This window comes from Drosophila simulans, chromosome 2R (assembly GCF_016746395.2).
Source record: "Drosophila simulans strain w501 chromosome 2R, Prin_Dsim_3.1, whole genome shotgun sequence".
Classification (NCBI taxonomy): Eukaryota; Metazoa; Arthropoda; class Insecta; order Diptera; family Drosophilidae; genus Drosophila; species Drosophila simulans.
The window spans coordinates 18780364-18797470 of NC_052521.2; the positions used below are offsets into that span (position 1 = coordinate 18780364).

At 47.9% G+C, this 17107-nt stretch overlaps 4 protein-coding genes across 4 annotated transcripts; all 4 read right to left on the minus strand.

Annotated features, from left to right (window-relative positions):
- Positions 1 to 531: 531 nt before the first annotated feature.
- LOC6735587 lies at positions 532 to 5228 on the minus strand. The gene is made up of 3 exons (XM_016181417.3): positions 4863 to 5228; positions 1908 to 2087; positions 532 to 1166 (listed from the first exon to the last, which is right to left on the minus strand). Exons 1-3 carry the CDS (start codon positions 5149 to 5151, stop codon positions 754 to 756), a joined length of 882 nt encoding a protein of 293 aa, XP_016028949.1. The 5' UTR covers positions 5152 to 5228; the 3' UTR covers positions 532 to 753.
- A 1590-nt stretch (positions 5229 to 6818) lies between these two features.
- LOC6735588 lies at positions 6819 to 8960 on the minus strand. Its single transcript, XM_002082472.4, has 3 exons — positions 8706 to 8960; positions 7866 to 8647; positions 6819 to 7802 (listed from the first exon to the last, which is right to left on the minus strand). Exons 1-3 carry the CDS (start codon positions 8785 to 8787, stop codon positions 7659 to 7661), a joined length of 1008 nt encoding a protein of 335 aa, XP_002082508.1. The 5' UTR covers positions 8788 to 8960; the 3' UTR covers positions 6819 to 7658.
- Positions 8961 to 9108: 148 nt separating this feature from the next.
- On the minus strand, positions 9109 to 11129 carry LOC6735589 (juvenile hormone esterase). The gene is made up of 4 exons (XM_002082473.4): positions 10969 to 11129; positions 10790 to 10915; positions 10507 to 10730; positions 9109 to 10443 (listed from the first exon to the last, which is right to left on the minus strand). The coding sequence occupies exons 1-4, from the start codon at positions 11023 to 11025 to the stop codon at positions 9162 to 9164; spliced, it is 1689 nt and encodes a 562-aa protein (XP_002082509.1). The 5' UTR covers positions 11026 to 11129; the 3' UTR covers positions 9109 to 9161.
- A 305-nt stretch (positions 11130 to 11434) lies between these two features.
- On the minus strand, positions 11435 to 16597 carry LOC6735590. The gene is made up of 2 exons (XM_002082474.4): positions 13444 to 16597; positions 11435 to 13388 (listed from the first exon to the last, which is right to left on the minus strand). Exons 1-2 carry the CDS (start codon positions 16345 to 16347, stop codon positions 12162 to 12164), a joined length of 4131 nt encoding a protein of 1376 aa, XP_002082510.1. The 5' UTR covers positions 16348 to 16597; the 3' UTR covers positions 11435 to 12161.
- Between the last annotated feature and the right edge of the window lie 510 nt (positions 16598 to 17107).

Consider the following 17107-nt stretch of genomic DNA (forward strand, 5'->3'; position numbering starts at 1 on the left):
ATGTTACCTTCACCCGATCTAAACAACGGCGGCTGGAAAGAAATTGAAATTCACTGGAATCGATCAATGAATGGAACCGAACGCCTGACCCTGAGCACCCAAATGGCAATGGGAGAGGGAAGTGCCTTATTTATGTTTGCTTAACTTGCTCCATTATTTGGCCAGCGCAGTGTTCAAACAAACAGTGTTTTCACGGCGGGCACTTCAACTCCAGATCACCTGGTACTGAATGAAGGGTTCAGTTTCAGGCCTTGTCAATCCCAAGCCGTTCGCATCAAGTGTAAGTCACCATCAGAACGGGAAAGTTCCCCCGAACGCTTATCAGTAATCAGTTTTGAATTCGTTTCGCCCGAAAGCTTTTAGCCGAGCGAAACTAAACGGTTTTGGTCTTCGGAATCCGTTTGCTCGAAAGCTTTTGCCAAGCAAGTTGCCAGATAACCACCAACTTTGAATATTCCCCATTAAGCCCCTGATTAACTGGAAAGCCGAGTTCTTGGAAAACATGGAGCACACATCCCGTTGGATGAATCATTTACGATATGGCTATGATTTATTTGACTTAATTACTTAATCATCTACTTTCAGTTGAACTGGCATTTGAATGCATATGCGCACACAGATATCTTTCATTGTCAGTCTTTTTGTGGGGATCTTACGACATCTAATACTTGGCCCTTTGCCATAAACAGCAAATATCACAGAGTCGGAATAGGAAGGCCGGATCCAGGGATCCACCGTCGGCTTATCGGTTGGTTAGTCAGCGGACTTCTGCAGTTCATTGACGATGATCACATCGCAGGTGACTGCGGCTGGCAATGGGTTGGAAGTTGGGGGCGGCGTACCCGACGGTGGAGCACCCAGTTCACCGGCCTTGTTGCTGAACGGTATCACAAACACGCTCGTCTTGGCCGCGTGCTGCATCTTGATCACCGTATCGTAGCTGGGAGGCGCAAACTCGCTGTAGGAGGGCGAGGGCGTGGGTGGTGCCCGCAGACCCTCGGTGGACTGACCTCCGGCGGGACGACGCCTCATGTCGCGGCATCTGCGATCCGAACAGGCCATCAGCATGAAGAAGGCGGCCAGGGCCAGGAACGTGGCCACATACCACACAATAGTGATCACATCCATCGCCGTCTGGGACAGATCGTTGGGCGATTCGACGACAGCTGAAAGTATTAGGTATTAATTAGTTGGGATCGTGACTAGTATAGGGTTCATATTGCAGCCAAAACATAGACAAATCTCCCCACTCTAATTGGAGGCCCAGACTCTGACTCTACATGGAAATAACTAGAATGGCTAGAATTTCATCCCAGCAGCAAAGTTTACCGGCGGACATCAAGTTATCAGTTGGTGGTGTTGTGCTTCTAGTCACGAATTGTGGGTCTGTGCTATAAACTTTATGACGAAACTGCTCGATTCGCAATACTGTCGCGTCATCGAACTACGCTAATGGCTTAAATGGCCCATTGATAGGGGCTAACCCCAGTGGCGGGTATATAGTAATTAGACGGGAATTGTTGTTGATTGTCGGTTTCAAGGGTCCACTGAAATTAAGATATTACCGGTGGGCGAGTGTTACAAGGGTTACAAATGTTTATGGCAGTTGAAATGGCCTGCTCAATCTATCTCGTTTACTTTTACTTTGTACTTTTCTCAAGTCAATTCTACTACCAAAGTAATCAGTGACGTTTTGTAGCAAACCTTATCGATATAAATCACTTTAATTTATTCTTTAACACTGATAAGACTCTAAAAATAAGTGGATGATTCTTTTTTGACAGTCTAAGTGAAATAGAAATGATTATAAATACATTACTTCAAGGATCACTATATAAGATTCTAAATAGAACCATTTACTCAAAGTATCTTTTTCTAGCTGCATTTTGCATCCTTCAGATACTCACTGTTCTTGTAGACAATAATCCGCGTGTTGTTCGAGATGGTGTCGGGAAACAATTCCACCTCGGCGGTTCCGTTGGCGTTCGTCAGGTTGTAGGGCAGTGGGCGGGCGGACTCGTTGAGAACGTTCTCCAGGCTGAAGAGATAGGACTGGCCGTCTACGCAGCACGAGCTGGCGATGATAACTGAAAGGAGACAAAACGGCCACGCCGAACCAAACCAAACCGCACCGAAACGAATCGAATCGAATTGAATCGGAAAGAGGGCGGCAGGGAGGGGAACGGAGCGAAGCGGACGAGCTGTATTAGCGATATTATGGTATCAGGAAATCAAGACAGAGCGGTGAGCTCACTGATAGCTTATCATCGCCACTCTGCGGCGTGCGAACGAACGGATCTTCCTCCAGGTGGGAGTGATCAAGTCAAACATCTTCATCGGCGACTGATAAGGAATCTAAATATAACCAGTGCCAGCAGGGTGTTTCCCCCCGTAAATGGATCGCTAAATAATCTCAGCCAATCGGGCGACTAGGTTTACGGCCAAAAGCCACTTGACGATAAGGCCCTCAATGACGACCCGGTGTCTGTGACGGCTTTTGGGTATATCTCCAGCCCTGATACGGCTGGAGAAGATCTCTAGTTACTGCGGCTAGTGGGGTAGGTGTTAGTCCGCCCACAATGCGCGGGCATTATCTTCCTGGTTGCGGTTTGCAAAATATTTTGACGCACCCATCACAAACACAAACACCATAAAAGCCCGTTAAGCTGCCGCCAATAAAACATGGCTATCTCATTTAAAGCCCATTCGATGAGTTGGCAACCAAGTTTGCACACTTCTTTGGCGGCGGCCATATTTCACCATCGAAGGTGCGTTCGCTCTTGGAACGGGATGGATGGCTGGAGTCGCACACGGCACACCATCTTTATTTTGAGACCAAGTATCTTTACAACGCCTGTCAATTGCGTGTAATTACCTGATTGCGCGCCCATCACTTCGCTATCAATTTCACCACCCAGCTGATGAAATTTCGGTCGTACGAAATCGTTGACCTAGGTTGGAAATGTGACGAGTCTCGGTGAGAGCGACAGCTGGTCAATTCCATGAGCAATTTTTGTAGTGTCTGTCCAGGGGAAAGTTGCGCAACTGACTATGAGATTATTCATACGCCCCGTTGTCTAGCCAAAAAATGTAATTGCTTAATAGATACGAAAGGTGGGTGAATGAATTGCAGTACCACCTCATCTCTCAAAGCACTTGATCTTCTTTTATTAGGGTCGAGAAAGTCGTTGGAAACTCCGGTCTGGAAAAAAATTAGCTGAATGGAATCGTCGTGCTAATTTCTGACAACATTTGGATTCATCTAGAGTCTTGATTCTAGACCAAATGGTCATGTGTGAAAACACAGATGTGGAATCTTTCTGCTAGTCGAAAACAAATATTTTCCACGCTGATAAGACCGAAAGGCATCTCCGGAGCTAACTGAATATGTAACCAGGTAATTAGGAGCAGACCTGGACAACCCTGCTCCACTTCTGCAAGCACCGCAAACTAGATTAAAGCACTTGATATGTGGCCGCTAAAAATAACTGCCAAAGCTAATGTTTGACTGCGGGTTATTCTTGGGGGAGAGTTTCCAGTCAACAGCGGATAATTGGCGCTGGTGGATCGGGTGGGTTCGCTTATTTATAGAGTGTCGAGTTCGTGGTGATAAGGTGGCGGCAAAGGAACGCATGCAAACACCATTGGAACGCCAAACAAAACGAACCCAGTGGAAGTGGAAAAACAAGCGGGCACAACAAAATATTAGCAATTAAATTCTAATTAGCCACTAATGGCAAAACGTGCTGGAGTCAACGTCAGCAATACCACTTCACTGCTGCGGTGGCACCTGTGCAAACGGACCATTGGACATGGGATATGGTATATGGTATCCACATTGGTATTGTTTGGCCCGCATGCCATGTGCTCGCTCGGCTAATGTATACAAGCGCCTTGAACCCGCTTTTCGCTCAAGAAATCGAATTTCGGGAATTTCCGTGAGTGGTTGCCATTATGCCCGAGTTGGGTGGCTTAGTTGGGAGTAGAGTACATCGCCCCACCATAATAACGCCGTTTATCATTAGCATTTGGGGCTTGCCAGTGACTTTGGTTTAACCGGTTTTCATAACTTGCGGGAAAATTGCAGGTCGAGTAACCGCAGGCTCCTCCCCTTTAAAAGTCCCACTTTAGTGAAATGTCAACGGAACGAGGGGCTTTTGCTTTGATTCGCTTGGGTGATATTTATGGGGCGATCACATGTCGGTTAATGCCGGCTATCACATCTTATCTAACGGGCTTAGCAGATGAGGGGATCGTAAAGACATCGTTAACTGGTTTACGACGTCTGGATGGAGGCCCAAGATGATATGGTCTTGACGCCAGAAGTTCCTCAAACAGACGCCACAGGCTATAATGGTAATTGCGTGTGATAATACTAGCTTAATAGCTATAAAGAAAATTGTTTTATGGCTTGTAGAAGCTCAGTTGCTGTTCGGAAACTATATCTTTGTACTGAAACTAATAAACAGCTGCTCAATCAAGTCTCGATTGTGTTTGTTTGGAGGGGCAATCCATTAATCATAATCGACCGTTTAATAATATTTATGAGGCTTTAATGCCAGGCAAACCGTCACCAGTTACGCCAAGAATGAATTAAGCAATCAGTAGTGATATTTCCTGTTTTTTTTTTTATTTTAAGCATAGCTTAGAACGACTAGTTCTATGGGATAATTGGTCGTACTATGAGGAATACCTTTCCCACACAAACATTCCCTGCTATTGAGCATTATCGGTATGTGTAGGTACTTGCAATCAGCTAGAGTTTGTGGAAGTTCACGTTCGCATAATTAGCATATGCTAATGCATAGATATATACATAGGTATATAGGTATATATCCAGAGAAGGCCTGTCCCAGACTCACCTATCATAATGGGCCACATTGTATGGATCCGGCTGTTGCTACTGCTGCTCAGGTAACTCGGAATGTTGTTTGTTTTTGGTTCACACACTTGTCGGCTTGAATTGCAATCAATGAATTTCCATAAATCGTTCACTTCACTGAGAACTGCACCGGGCAATTGGGAACGGAGGCGGGCTTGGGCTTGACTTGGACTTGGACTTGACTTGGATGCGGATGCGGACTGACCGCCGTATCGAATCGATCTTTCAGCTTCAACTGTGTGTCGCAGACTGAGCGCGTCGCTCGCCATGCCGACAGCTTTTAGCCGGAGCTGCTCTTGCTGCTGTTGGTTCCATCGCTGCCAGCGTCTTTGTGTGGCCCCCCGTGCGTATGAGTCACGCGCTCTCCGCCGGGCGAGAAAGTGTAGTAGTGATTCCAGCGATTGGCGGAACTGGTTAGAGCAACGTATATAATTGCTGGCCAAAACATCAAACAATGCGTTCTGGAGGCAGAGGTGCTAGCTCCGTTGCCACCGCCAAGCCCATGAATGATTAGAACGTGGTTCCGTTCGGGTTCTCCGACTAGGATGGTTTCATACAAACTTTATGCAAAGAAGCAAAGTTTCATTTTATAATGATTTTATTACTATTTCGGCTAGTAACCGCGCATGAGTAATAAATGAGAAATCCATTGAATTTTAAAATTAATATAAAATTTGCATATCCAGAGTTACTAAATATTGATCCTGCTATACGAAAATAATCTTCTTGCTGCGCAGTTTATGCAAAATATCATTGTGGGCTGTAAAATTATCAATGTTAAAGAAGTGACAATGTGTCGCTGATAAGGAAAATGTGATAAGAAAAGCTAATAAATTATAATCAATGTTGGTTGTTTATGCCCTTTGTGTGTAGGTCTTACATGCGCGCTTAAATTAACAAATGTTGCCTTTTCACCTTTAAGAACATCACGAATATCGGTTAAGGTATGAGCCGCACCTCAGTTCGCAGATCCTTAGTTACCTTAGTTATTTTTAAAGCTTAAGCAGGCTTTTAAGAACTGCGAAAGTGGCCCAAAGAACGCTCTGCTCTGCTCTGCTTAGGGTTATTTTTGGGCGTGAACTCACACCTACACGCCCCTCTGCGAGGTGCTAACACGCTGTGTGAATTTCGCGATCCGACCAAGTGGAGGCGTCAGAAGAAGATGGAGTGAAATTTCTAGGATCCCCCAGGGGTCCGCGATTCGGGTGATGGATGGATGGTGGAGCGGTCAAACTCCTTATCAGGGTGCTTGACACGAATTAAGGCCAATCTATGAGCGACGGAGTGATTTGAGTTCGACCCTGAACTTGATGAATAGAGCGAGCGATCGATCGATCGAGCTGCTCGGCTCTTTTGTGTGCGTGTTATAATTGGCACCTGGGCGTTATATATAGAGATGTATCCGTGGAGCAGCTACCGGTTGCCAAGAGGGCTGCACATTCGCTAATTGAATGGCATACTGCGACTCCAAGGCAATTGGACAATTGTGGGCCGACATTGAACGGGGGCACAGATTGGTCAGCAAATTGTCTCGCAGCTACGATGGCAATAACCAGTTTGGTCAATTGTGACGAGTCAACGACCAGGCGACCCCAGCACGTGCCGCATCCAACGCGATCCATCCACGATGATGTACATACATACATGGTTGGTAACAAAGGCAAATCTAATTCGGAGCAGTAAGCGGACCAGCATTGATTAGCCCACGATATGACGCAGTGGCAGTAACGCAGTTCCTCTAGTCGTGACCAAACGCCGATTGCTGGGCAGATGAGTTGGTGGTGCGGGGGATCGGTTTGCCGGTTCGACAGGTTATTGGATAAGGCACGTGCTGATTCACGATGTGTGTCACCATGTGATGAAACCGCCACCCTGCAACTGGGGATGCTCAGCGAAGAGTGGGGTAATTCCCAGCCGCACTTTCGCCACGCTCTGCTGAGATTTAGTTGGTTTATTTATCAGTTAATATACGTATTTGAGTGAGTTGCGTGTGTATACATATGAGTTAATTGGCTTAAGACCTACTGACCACCAGCCCGAACTTTCAGTTACATTGCAGTTACATGTGTGGAGTAAATACTGTAGTTCGTACATTATCTTGTGAGCGTGTGCGCCTACATCTTATACTCGAAATTGAACAATTGACACTTTCGGCCAGCACACAACAAAGACATCTACAAGCGCGTGGTATTCTATGCGTACAAATACATAACATATACATATCTATGCAGTACAGAAACAGGTACAACTATGTGGAATGCTCGGCCCAGTCCTGGCTGGCCCTTGGAATATTTACGCTAGCTAATACAGAGACTAGTACTGTGTGGCTTTCGCTTTTGCTTTTGCTTATAAATAATTGATGCTTAGGTAAATAATTGATATAATTTCATTGAGTACGGTAATACCAGTGAGATTTCATCAGTGAGTAAACAATTTGCATTCGCCAAAAGGGCGCTTTTAACAATACAGTTACAATACAGTTACTCAAATAATACGGAGAGTGGAACAATATAAAACTTATACATATGTACAACAGTAAAACTGTGGAAATTCTCGGGGAGTGTTTTCTGGAATTTGGTTCAAAGTGAACACATCGAGAAAGATGTTTGATCGCTAATGCTAATCTCAAAACATAAAATCAGTCCTAACATATTTACATGGATTGCTGAACGGTTCAGATAGAGATTCAATTACCTAATAGGACTAATACAACAAGTGTGCGATACCAAGTACTTGCTGATCTGGCACAAAGCGGAGCGACACCCGTCACTGATCTTTATCTTTCCGGGAACAGGGACTCATAGCTGGGCGGTAGATCCTTTGGCGTGGCGGGTTGCTGTTGCTGCTGGGTATCGTGCTCGTGCAAGACGCTATCATCGTAGTGCACCGATGGTGGCAGCTCAATGGTGGGCACATCCGACTGGAAATGTGGTTGGGCATTAGTTGTGCATGGAGACTTATCCTTGAAGTACGCTATACTCACTCTGACTCGACGCTGATGGAAGCGGGCAGCGGAGGCTTCGTGCGCTCGCTGCTGCACCGTAATGCAGTTCCAATACTTCCAGCAGATCCACACACAGAAGCCCACGCCCACCATGGTAAAGATGAGCGAGGTCAGCGCCGATATAGCCACATTGGCCGTATCGATCTCCGGCACAATGGCGTCATGAAAGCAGGTGCCCTCGTCGCGGCACGGATACAGGCAGTTGGTGATATTGTCCCGCACAAAGTGACGCGAAATGCACGAGTACTGGTCGTTGGGCTCGCAAAGGAAGTCACCATTAAACTGGCACTCCGAGTGTGCCGTAAGCACCATGCGCAGCTCCAGGGGATCACCCAGTATATGACGCGATCGATCGATAAAGATGTGCACGTTGACGTCGCGGTCACGCTGATCGAAGATCAGACGTCCGGCCGGGCCATCAATGGAGATGTCGGTGCAAATGCGTTCGCTGGGCGAGCGATTGCCGCTGGTGAACTGAATGTAGTCGATGCACTCCTTGGAAACAGGGTCGCGCCGAAACTTAAGCCGCGTAATGATGGTGTAAATGCCGCGTCGCGGTCGCTCGCTGGTCACGACCCTAAACTGGCAATCGTACTTAATCTTGTTGGCCGTATGGCCGTGGGGCAGTGTCAAATTCCACATCTGCGTCACGATCGCACCGGAGGTGTCCTCGAACTCCAGCCGCACAGTCGGGTCGCCACGGAACGGCTTGGCCAGCGTGTAGAACAGTTTGTCCGAGCACATGTTGTCCTGAAGACGAACTGGGCAATGGAACAACGGTTATTAGCATGCGCTGAACAGAAGGATGCACGCACTCACCGTTTTTGTAGGCAGTGGAAAATGCCACCATCATGGCCAGTGGCCAGAGTGACCCGAATCCGATGCCGCACTTGACCAACATGTTGGCACCTGACTTGTCCCGCGTCCACACGTCCTGCGCGTATCCTTGCAGTTCCCACGCGACCGTATCCAGCTAGATTCTCAGTTTTTGCATTTGTTGCAAAATAAGTTAGAAATTTGTTTATTGCATTTAGTGTGGTGTGACCGCCGCTGGTCTGCGGAAATATACCAACATTATGAATATTGATAAAATATACCGTACTGGTCTGAAAACTATTTAAATACAAAATATACCAAATTATTTTGAAAAAGTATGTTTTCAAATTAAAGTTCTATGTAAAAAATACAACTTAATTTAACCAAATTCCAAACCTGGGGAAAATGTTGGAAACCGAGGGAGTATTGCTTTATTTAGTTTATCTTAGTAATAATGAGTTAAAGTTTAGCTCTCACAGCTTCGAAGCTTTCGCTCCTGTATCTCCGGTACATGCTCCTCCAAAAGTCCCTTCTTTCGCCATCCGGATTGCTGCACATCTTCAGCTCCCGATCGATTAACAGGCAGTCCAGCTTGATGGGCTCGCCATCCTTTGGCTTCTTGACTGGCTTCCAAATGCGCGAAGGTTTTCCATCGCGCGCGAAGTTCGCCCACATTTCACATAGCCGTTCCGTGACCATCAAGTCATCCTTGTTCATCTCGGTCTCGTCACCCGCCATCTGGAACAAGTAGCAAATATCATCGGCATGAGCCACTCCACGCAGGTCCTCGTTCTGGAAGATCTTCTTGTACAGATTACGACCGCCCACATAGTCCAAGCGATAGAAGTACAGAGGAGACTGCGTTTGGCAGCTAGCGTGAATCTCCACGGCGCGCTGCAGATCCATGCTGAAGTGATAGTCGGAGAACAGGTCCACAAGGTTATCCATGTTTTCCTTGGACAGCGCCTGCCCGTTGAAGAAGAAGGCTCGTATGTCGGAAGCAGCTTCCTGCGCCTCTGGAGCCTGTGGATCTAGCACCAGATTGCGGGGAACTAACCTGGCCAAGTCATCATCGTAGGCCTCCAGTTTTTGCTTCGCCTTCACCACAATGGCCAAGCCCTCGGCGGAGTTGTAACCCATGATCACTGGCATGCTGCCAAGGCAGTCCTTTTTGTGCATCAGCTCCATGATGTCCTGCTCAAGAAAGCTGTCCGGACTGCTGCTGTCCTCCACTACTGGCTTGAAGGCAAATGGCAGGTGACGTCGTCGTTCATCGGGGCTTAAGACCTTCAATGTGTTAGCCAAAATGGCAGTGGGTGTTGCCTTCTCTGACTGCAGGAAGGTCAAAAGTGCTTTGGTGTCGCCGCCAAAATCACCACCACCCAGAATTTCGGCCAGACGTCGGGTCTTGGCAGGTGCCTCGTTCTGGAAAACCCACTCCATGTTTGCTGTTCCACTCTGCATGATAGCCTTGTGGAATAGTCGGTTGGCATGCCGGGCAAAAGTGTGCAGATGTACTGAAGAACCACCCGCACTCTCACCGAAGAGGGTTACGTTATTTGGATCGCCATTGAAGTTGGATATGTTCTCCTGCACCCATTCGAGGGCCAGACGTTGATCCTTAAGTCCCATGTTGCCGTGTATTCCCTCCTCGGGCAGGCTAAGGAAACCAAACGCTCCAAGTCGGTAATTCAGGGTGACCACAATGACATCCTGCTCCATGAGCTTGGCGGGAAAGTGGCTGCAAGGGGGTGAGTGCCATTAGTTATGGAAATGTGAAAATATGCAGCTCTGGGAAATTCACAAGTCACTGTTGCCGTTGCCGAAGAAGAAGCCTCCACCATGAATCCAGACCATGACGGGTAAAGGAGGCCCCGTACTTTTGACTTTAGGTGCATATACATTAAGGAAGAGGCAGTTCTCGGAGCCGGCCACCTCCAAAGTAAACGGATCTCGCTGGTAAGACACGTTGCCCTCCTTGCTGCAGTCCAGCTCCTGCTCTTTAAAGCGCTCCAAAGGCCGCGGGCTCTGGCATTCCAGGTACGAAATTAGTCACATGTGCATCTCGAAGATTATCATAAACTTACGCGGAAGCGAAGCTCTCCCACTGGTGGTTCCGCGTAGGGAACACCCAGAAAACTGTTGTACTCCAATCCATTGACCAGCTTCTTCTGCCGGCCCACCAAAACGCCTTGTTTTACTGGCACTTTCACCTAAAAACAAGCAATTAAAGAATTTTGTTACGATTTGGAAGTGCACACAATACCTTCATGCTGCTGCAAAACCTGGTAAAGATTAGTCTTCCACACGGACGAAGAAGCATTGTGAAATCAGCCCGTTACGGGTTACCTTAACAGCAATTAATCGGCAATCAGAAAACCTGAATCTGAAAACACTGAACTTTGCTCGTCGAAATCAGCTGTTTGAGGCGTTTAACCCTTAGATGGTGCTGCATAAGTGCTTTTCGTCGTAAAATAGTTGAGGTTGAATTTGAATGCATTGACAAGGGCTAAAATGCCAATTTTAATCAATAAAAAAGAGGATTACCATAAACCATAATAATTATAAAACAAGAGCTGAAATTTTAAATATAAAATAAATACATTTATTTTAATTACACTCAAATTGAAAAATTTAATTTTGAGTACTCGAGAATTTTATATTAAATCCAAAAAAGAAACTCACCACAATTTCCCTTTACTTAAAAACGTAAAGAACATTACACATCAAGGTTACATTTAAAATGTTTCTAATTTTTATTTGACTAGTTCCATTGCATAAACGTAAATACATGTTCATTTATGGGTTTCCATGTTACTTATCGAATTTTTATCTTGTGTTTTAAATGAACTCGTTTCCGTATTTTGGTCCACGTCCGGCGGTCGAGCTGCCCGCTTGGGATTGGAGAAATTGGTGTTTAGTCAGAAGGACCCAGGGTAGGATCCGACTTGAGAAAGGTTTGAGCTTTCTCCGCCTCCAAGCAGGATGCACAACTCACCGAGGGACGTCGACGAACGTCGCGAGTCATGTATAGATGCGCATCTTTATGGTAAGGTATGGTTTTGGTAAGGTAAGGTAGGGTATAATAATTGTTAATTAACTTTAGTTTAAGCATAGTTCACACCAAAAGTCGGAAACATTTACACTTATGTACACATTTAACACACATACATCCAACACTTAATAAACATTTATATATATGTAGAATATGTGGTAATAGTAATATTTAGCAAACATTGAAAGCATTCCGTCAATCCTCCTCTGAGAATGCCATCATATTCCATTTTCGAGACTCTTTTAGCCATGGTTTCTTGTTTTACATGTTGCTTGTCCGTCGCGGTCGCTTTCATTAAAATAAGGGCCATAAAAATTGTGATTACAAATAGTAAATTGGTGTTTTGTTCTTCATCTTCATCGTTTTGTCGTCAAAAGGTTGTTGATCTTGGTTTTCGCTCTCTTTTAAAATCGCCTCAACGCCAGTGTGCGTTTCAGATAGAGGCAAATGGCCCGATGGATGAGCTCATACTGCTCCGAGTTTTGGACCATCCCGCCCCGCTGCAGGCGAAGATTACAAACGATGCCCAGGACGTCCACGAAAATGTCCGGCATCTTGGGCAGACGGTCAAAGGATGGCGGCGTCTTAACCGCCCCTGCCTCCCGATGATCCAGAATGTGGCTGATGTGCCGGATGGTGTTGCAAGTAAAACTGCTGTCGCTGTCCGTTGGGTTATGGTACTCCTCTGTCGAGCTGCTAGTCAGCGATTTGGTGAGCATTCCTGTCAGCGAGTAGGCCAACGACTGCCGCAACTGGCGCACTGCATTCAGGATGGCCGTGAAGCAACCGGTGCGCCCGATCCCAGCCGAGCAGTGGATGACGGGAAGCGGCTGGACTGCATTGAAGATGTCCTGCTGGTAGATCTCCAGCCGCTGAGCCGCCAGGTGGGCATTCCTCTCGCTCCTGCTGTCATCGTAGATGTCAAACTCCGACTCACACTTTCCCAGGTTGAGTACATGCAAGCAGGTGTCCAGCAGCGTGTTGATGTCCCGAGGCGAGTGATGATCCGGCCAGTCCGGATACCAATAGTGGTAGCAGTAGATCTTCTGCAGGTGGTAGCTAGCACTCTGTGGCACACGAATGCAATAGAGCAGCACCAGCTTCCTCACCGAGTAACCATTTCTTCGCACAATGCCAACGTTTTTAATGAGGAAGAAGCTTCCCTGGGCGGGCAAAGCCTCCAGCAGATCCCCTTCCAGCGTCACCTTCACTGACTCCACGCCTATGTGCCGGCCACTTAACTCATATTCGATCGCATCCGAGGAAGCCACCACAGTGTCCGGCACAAAGGTGGGCGTTAAATACCGATCGAAGTAATCCCGGGCAGCCGCACTCAGCTGAAACACTTCACACTTGGCGGCCACCGCGAAGATCTCATTCAATTCGATGGGGAAGTAGACGGCGCACTTCTGCCGGTTCGCTTCCGTGAAGTTTGTGAGCATGACAATCTTCTGGAAGTACTGCTGCAGGATTTGCTCCCTGTCAACGTGAGGACTGCTGCTGCTGCCCCCATCCACGCACCGTCTTATGTAGCGCTGCGTGTTCTGGTAGATCATGAGCCAGAACTCGAAGATTGTATTGGGCAACGGACCCTGCGTGGCCACATAGCACTTCGACACGTAGTCGGGTCCCTGAAATGAAGGAAATATACATTACTTTCATTCGATTTGGGCAGAGTTCCATTACCTTGATGTAATTGGCATTTATGTAGGGCAAGTCCTCACTGGCGGTCACGGAGCTGGTCCGTTTTACTTCCCCCAGCAAGCTAATCAGCTCGCTGGACTCGGATTCGAGTAGAACGCGAGAGTTCTCATTTGGCAAGATAGTCTTGTAGCGATTTTTTGTCTGCGAGCCGAAGACCATGGGCTTCTCTTGGTGATTGAGCGGCAGGTCCCAGAACTCCTTGTGCAGATCCCGAAAGATTCTCTTCTGCTCGTTTTCCTTCAGTTCCGGTATTGGTTGCGCGATCCTACTGACCACTGTCTGGTAGGACGCGAGAAGTTCACTGTCCTCCGAGCTCGGGGGCACCAGATCCGTGGGCGTCTCCACATCTCGCGCGTTGGAGCCCAGCACCGGCGGCTGCTCTATGATGTTCCTATTCGTCTGGTAGCTGTGATCGAACACGTAGTTCAGCCGGATAAGATCGAACTGATTAAGCGGATTGGAGGCGCTCTGCAGCATCTGTATGCTGGCCAGGTAGATCTTGAACTCCTCGCTAGTCGTTTGTGGCGACAGAGGTCGCGTCATAATGTTGCGCACGGTGCCAGCGCAAGTGCACGTCGCGCCAATGGCCTGATCTTCCCTCACTGAATCCTGCTGAGGATTGGGTTGCAAATCCGATGCGGATCCGAAACATACCTGCCCGAAGAACTTTTGGCTATTTGCTTTGCTGCTGTTTAAGTTCTCAGTGCTAAAGAATTTGCGCTGATGCGGGGCTTGGTTGGCGGCAGCACAACTGCAAACCGTGACTTTCGGTTGCACGATGTCCGTCATCTGGATCTCGGTACCTGCTGCTCCTCCCAGTATGCTGCCCATGTTGAGAGTGAGGCTTTGATTGGAGCCACGGCGTTCCAAAAGTCCTCGTTTTGGAGTAGGTACATTGGATCCAGAGCCCGATCCCGAGCCGGTGGAATTGGTTCGCATATTGAGTCGGTTGTACTTTTCCGCGCTTAGCATTGCCTGCTGCTGTTGGAGCTGCTGCATGGAGTTTAGATCTCCACACGATGTTGTAGTGTGTCCCGTCTTCAGGGTGATGCTGTGATTTGATCCCCGCCTCCTGAACAACCCCTGCCGACTACCCTGGCTGCTGCCCAGTAGATGTGACTGTGGCAATTGATCCGAACGAATTTGGCTGGCGGTCCCCGCATCCAAATTACAGCTGGACTTGGAGTTGAGTATTGAGCCCAGGCTGTAGTTGGAATGACTTAGTCCACTGTTCATTAGGTTGCCACAAGAGCTGTGCAGGTTGAGCGTTAAACTGTGGTTGGATCCCCGACGCTGAAGGAGATTCATCGATGATGTAGACACTGTGGTCTTTGCCTGGAGTGTCGGCATCGGCAGATCCATTGACTTCTGCTTGAAAGGCGATTCCTTAGGACCACCGCCAGAGGAGGAGAACTCCACCAGGGTAAGGCACTCCGGAAGCGTTTTTAAATTTGTGCTGGACGAGTGCAGTAACTGATTGTGCTTGTGGGCGCTTCTCGGCGCTAGGCTTGCACCTATTCCAAACTTTGAGCCGCCGTCCACGCTGCAGGCGGACTTCAGTTCAAAGTCCCCCAAACTGGGGGTTAAACTGGCGTCCGAGTCCAAGGAGCTTTGTGTCGTGGTGCTGCAGTGTGTCGGTTGCACCTGATATGGGTTCTGCTTGCGGTGGTACATAAGCCAGTCAGTGGTGTTGATTCCTGGTGACTTTCTGCGCGGCGTTCGTCTCTGGTTGGCCAAGCTTAGATGACTATCCAGTCGCGAGAGCGATGTTGAGTGGATAGCAGATGCGGGCTGTTGAAGATGGTGATGGTGAATAACACTTGTCGATGGATTGCTCTGTCCCGTCTCCATGTCATCGCAACTTCCATGAGATTCGGTTATGTTGTGCACCACGATTGACAGTTCCGATTCGTTGGCAGCCGAGTCCAGCGAGCGGGCCTTCTCCTTGGTGCTCTTGATGGTCGGTGTCTTGGGCTTGGGCAATGGTGATGGCTGGCTCGAGTTTTTTATGGGCACGTCCGTGATTCGAATGGTGAGATTATTTTTATTCTTGCGGTTCTTTCGCCCCTCCGATTTTTGTTGCTGCTGCTCCGGCGGCTCCGCCAACGCAGGACTACGATCCCGGCGTGTAGCCTCCTCTAAACAGCCTGTATCCATGGGCGCATCCTGCACGACATGATCGATCTCCGGGAAGCGAAAGAAGTTGCCATTCTTGTAGCCGGCCGAGTTAATAATGTTCAAGGGTGAACCGGAAACGTTTAGGTTGTTGATGGAGGATAGTAGTTTCGGGGAGTAGCTTAGGCGACTGGCCTCCAGTCCCGGCGTCGTGGAGGACTCATCCTTAAACAGGATGGTGGGTGAGTTGTGCTCGCTCTTCGACAAGTACAAGCTGTTCTCCATGTCTTGATCGACTGACCCGCCCTTGGGCATGGTGTTCTCCTTGTCGATGCCACGGCCACTGAGCCGCTCCTCGCCGCTGGAGGTGGTAATATGCGGCGAGCAGGATCGGCGGTCATACTGCGATAACCTCTTGAACTTGCGGCCTAAAGTGGGAGACTGTGAGCTGGATGGATGGTGGAAGTGGGCTGCTGGATGGGGGCTGGTAATGGTGAACTGTCGGGGGGTGAAGACCTCCTCCTCCTGATCCTCGTGCTCGGGAATGCCCGGAACACCGCCCCCAACCTCCACCGTGGGCGAGGGGAACTCGAAGGACGTCTGCAGGTACTCGAGGGGCGTAAAGTAGGGTGTGCTCTTGTTGCTCTCCGCATCCTCGCCAGCTTCCAGTGGGGTCGTGTCGGAGGGGGCGGCGTGGGTGGGACGGGGGGTCTGTGGGTAGGGGTACTCAATGGGTGCATTCTCCTTGTTGTTGTTTCGTAGCTTGTCCATGATACACACACACAATTGCTGAAGCGGGGCGATCGCAGCGCAGTCGCTCCGCCCGTTTAGTGTCTTGTCCTCACTCGATCGGCATTATCACTATCTCGCCCGCACAGTTAGCACTTCCGAATTGGACGCAAATCATGGGGAAAAGAGCGTTTTCTTTTCACAACATTTTCAGAGCTAAAGCATGGAGGGCTGCCAGACTGCGTATGTAATCGATCCGGCAATGCCTTCATTGCCAAGCGTGATGCCAGGCCGCAGACCTACTGCAGCAAGACCTGGCAACATTGGCCCTAATTTAACCGCATTTTTTCAAGTGTCTATTAAAATAAATAGAAAGAATAGATTAAGAAAGCTACTATTTCTATCCAGGAGTTGTAGAATTTGTAATGTAGATGCTGTACACGGGCGATAGTTAATTCAATCGACGTTGAAATGGTTTCAGACAAATATATTTCCTATGCATCCAGAAAAAATTTTGTAAAAGATCATATACTCAATTCTTAATATTTTTCAACCTATCTGTATTTTCGTTTATGAAATCACAACAAAGTTGTAAACAATTAAGAAGCAATAACGTAGTGTTCCAATTACCACCGTTCCTTACAGTCGCACGTCGTTTTTCGGCACGCCGCTTTTATTTGTGCATTTGCTTGGAAATAATTAAATGAGCTAGACAATTACATCGTTTTGTGTACTTTAGACTTATTTAAATAACTTTTAGATTGGTTTAATTTGCCGAAAGACCAAAACAAACAAATTTGTG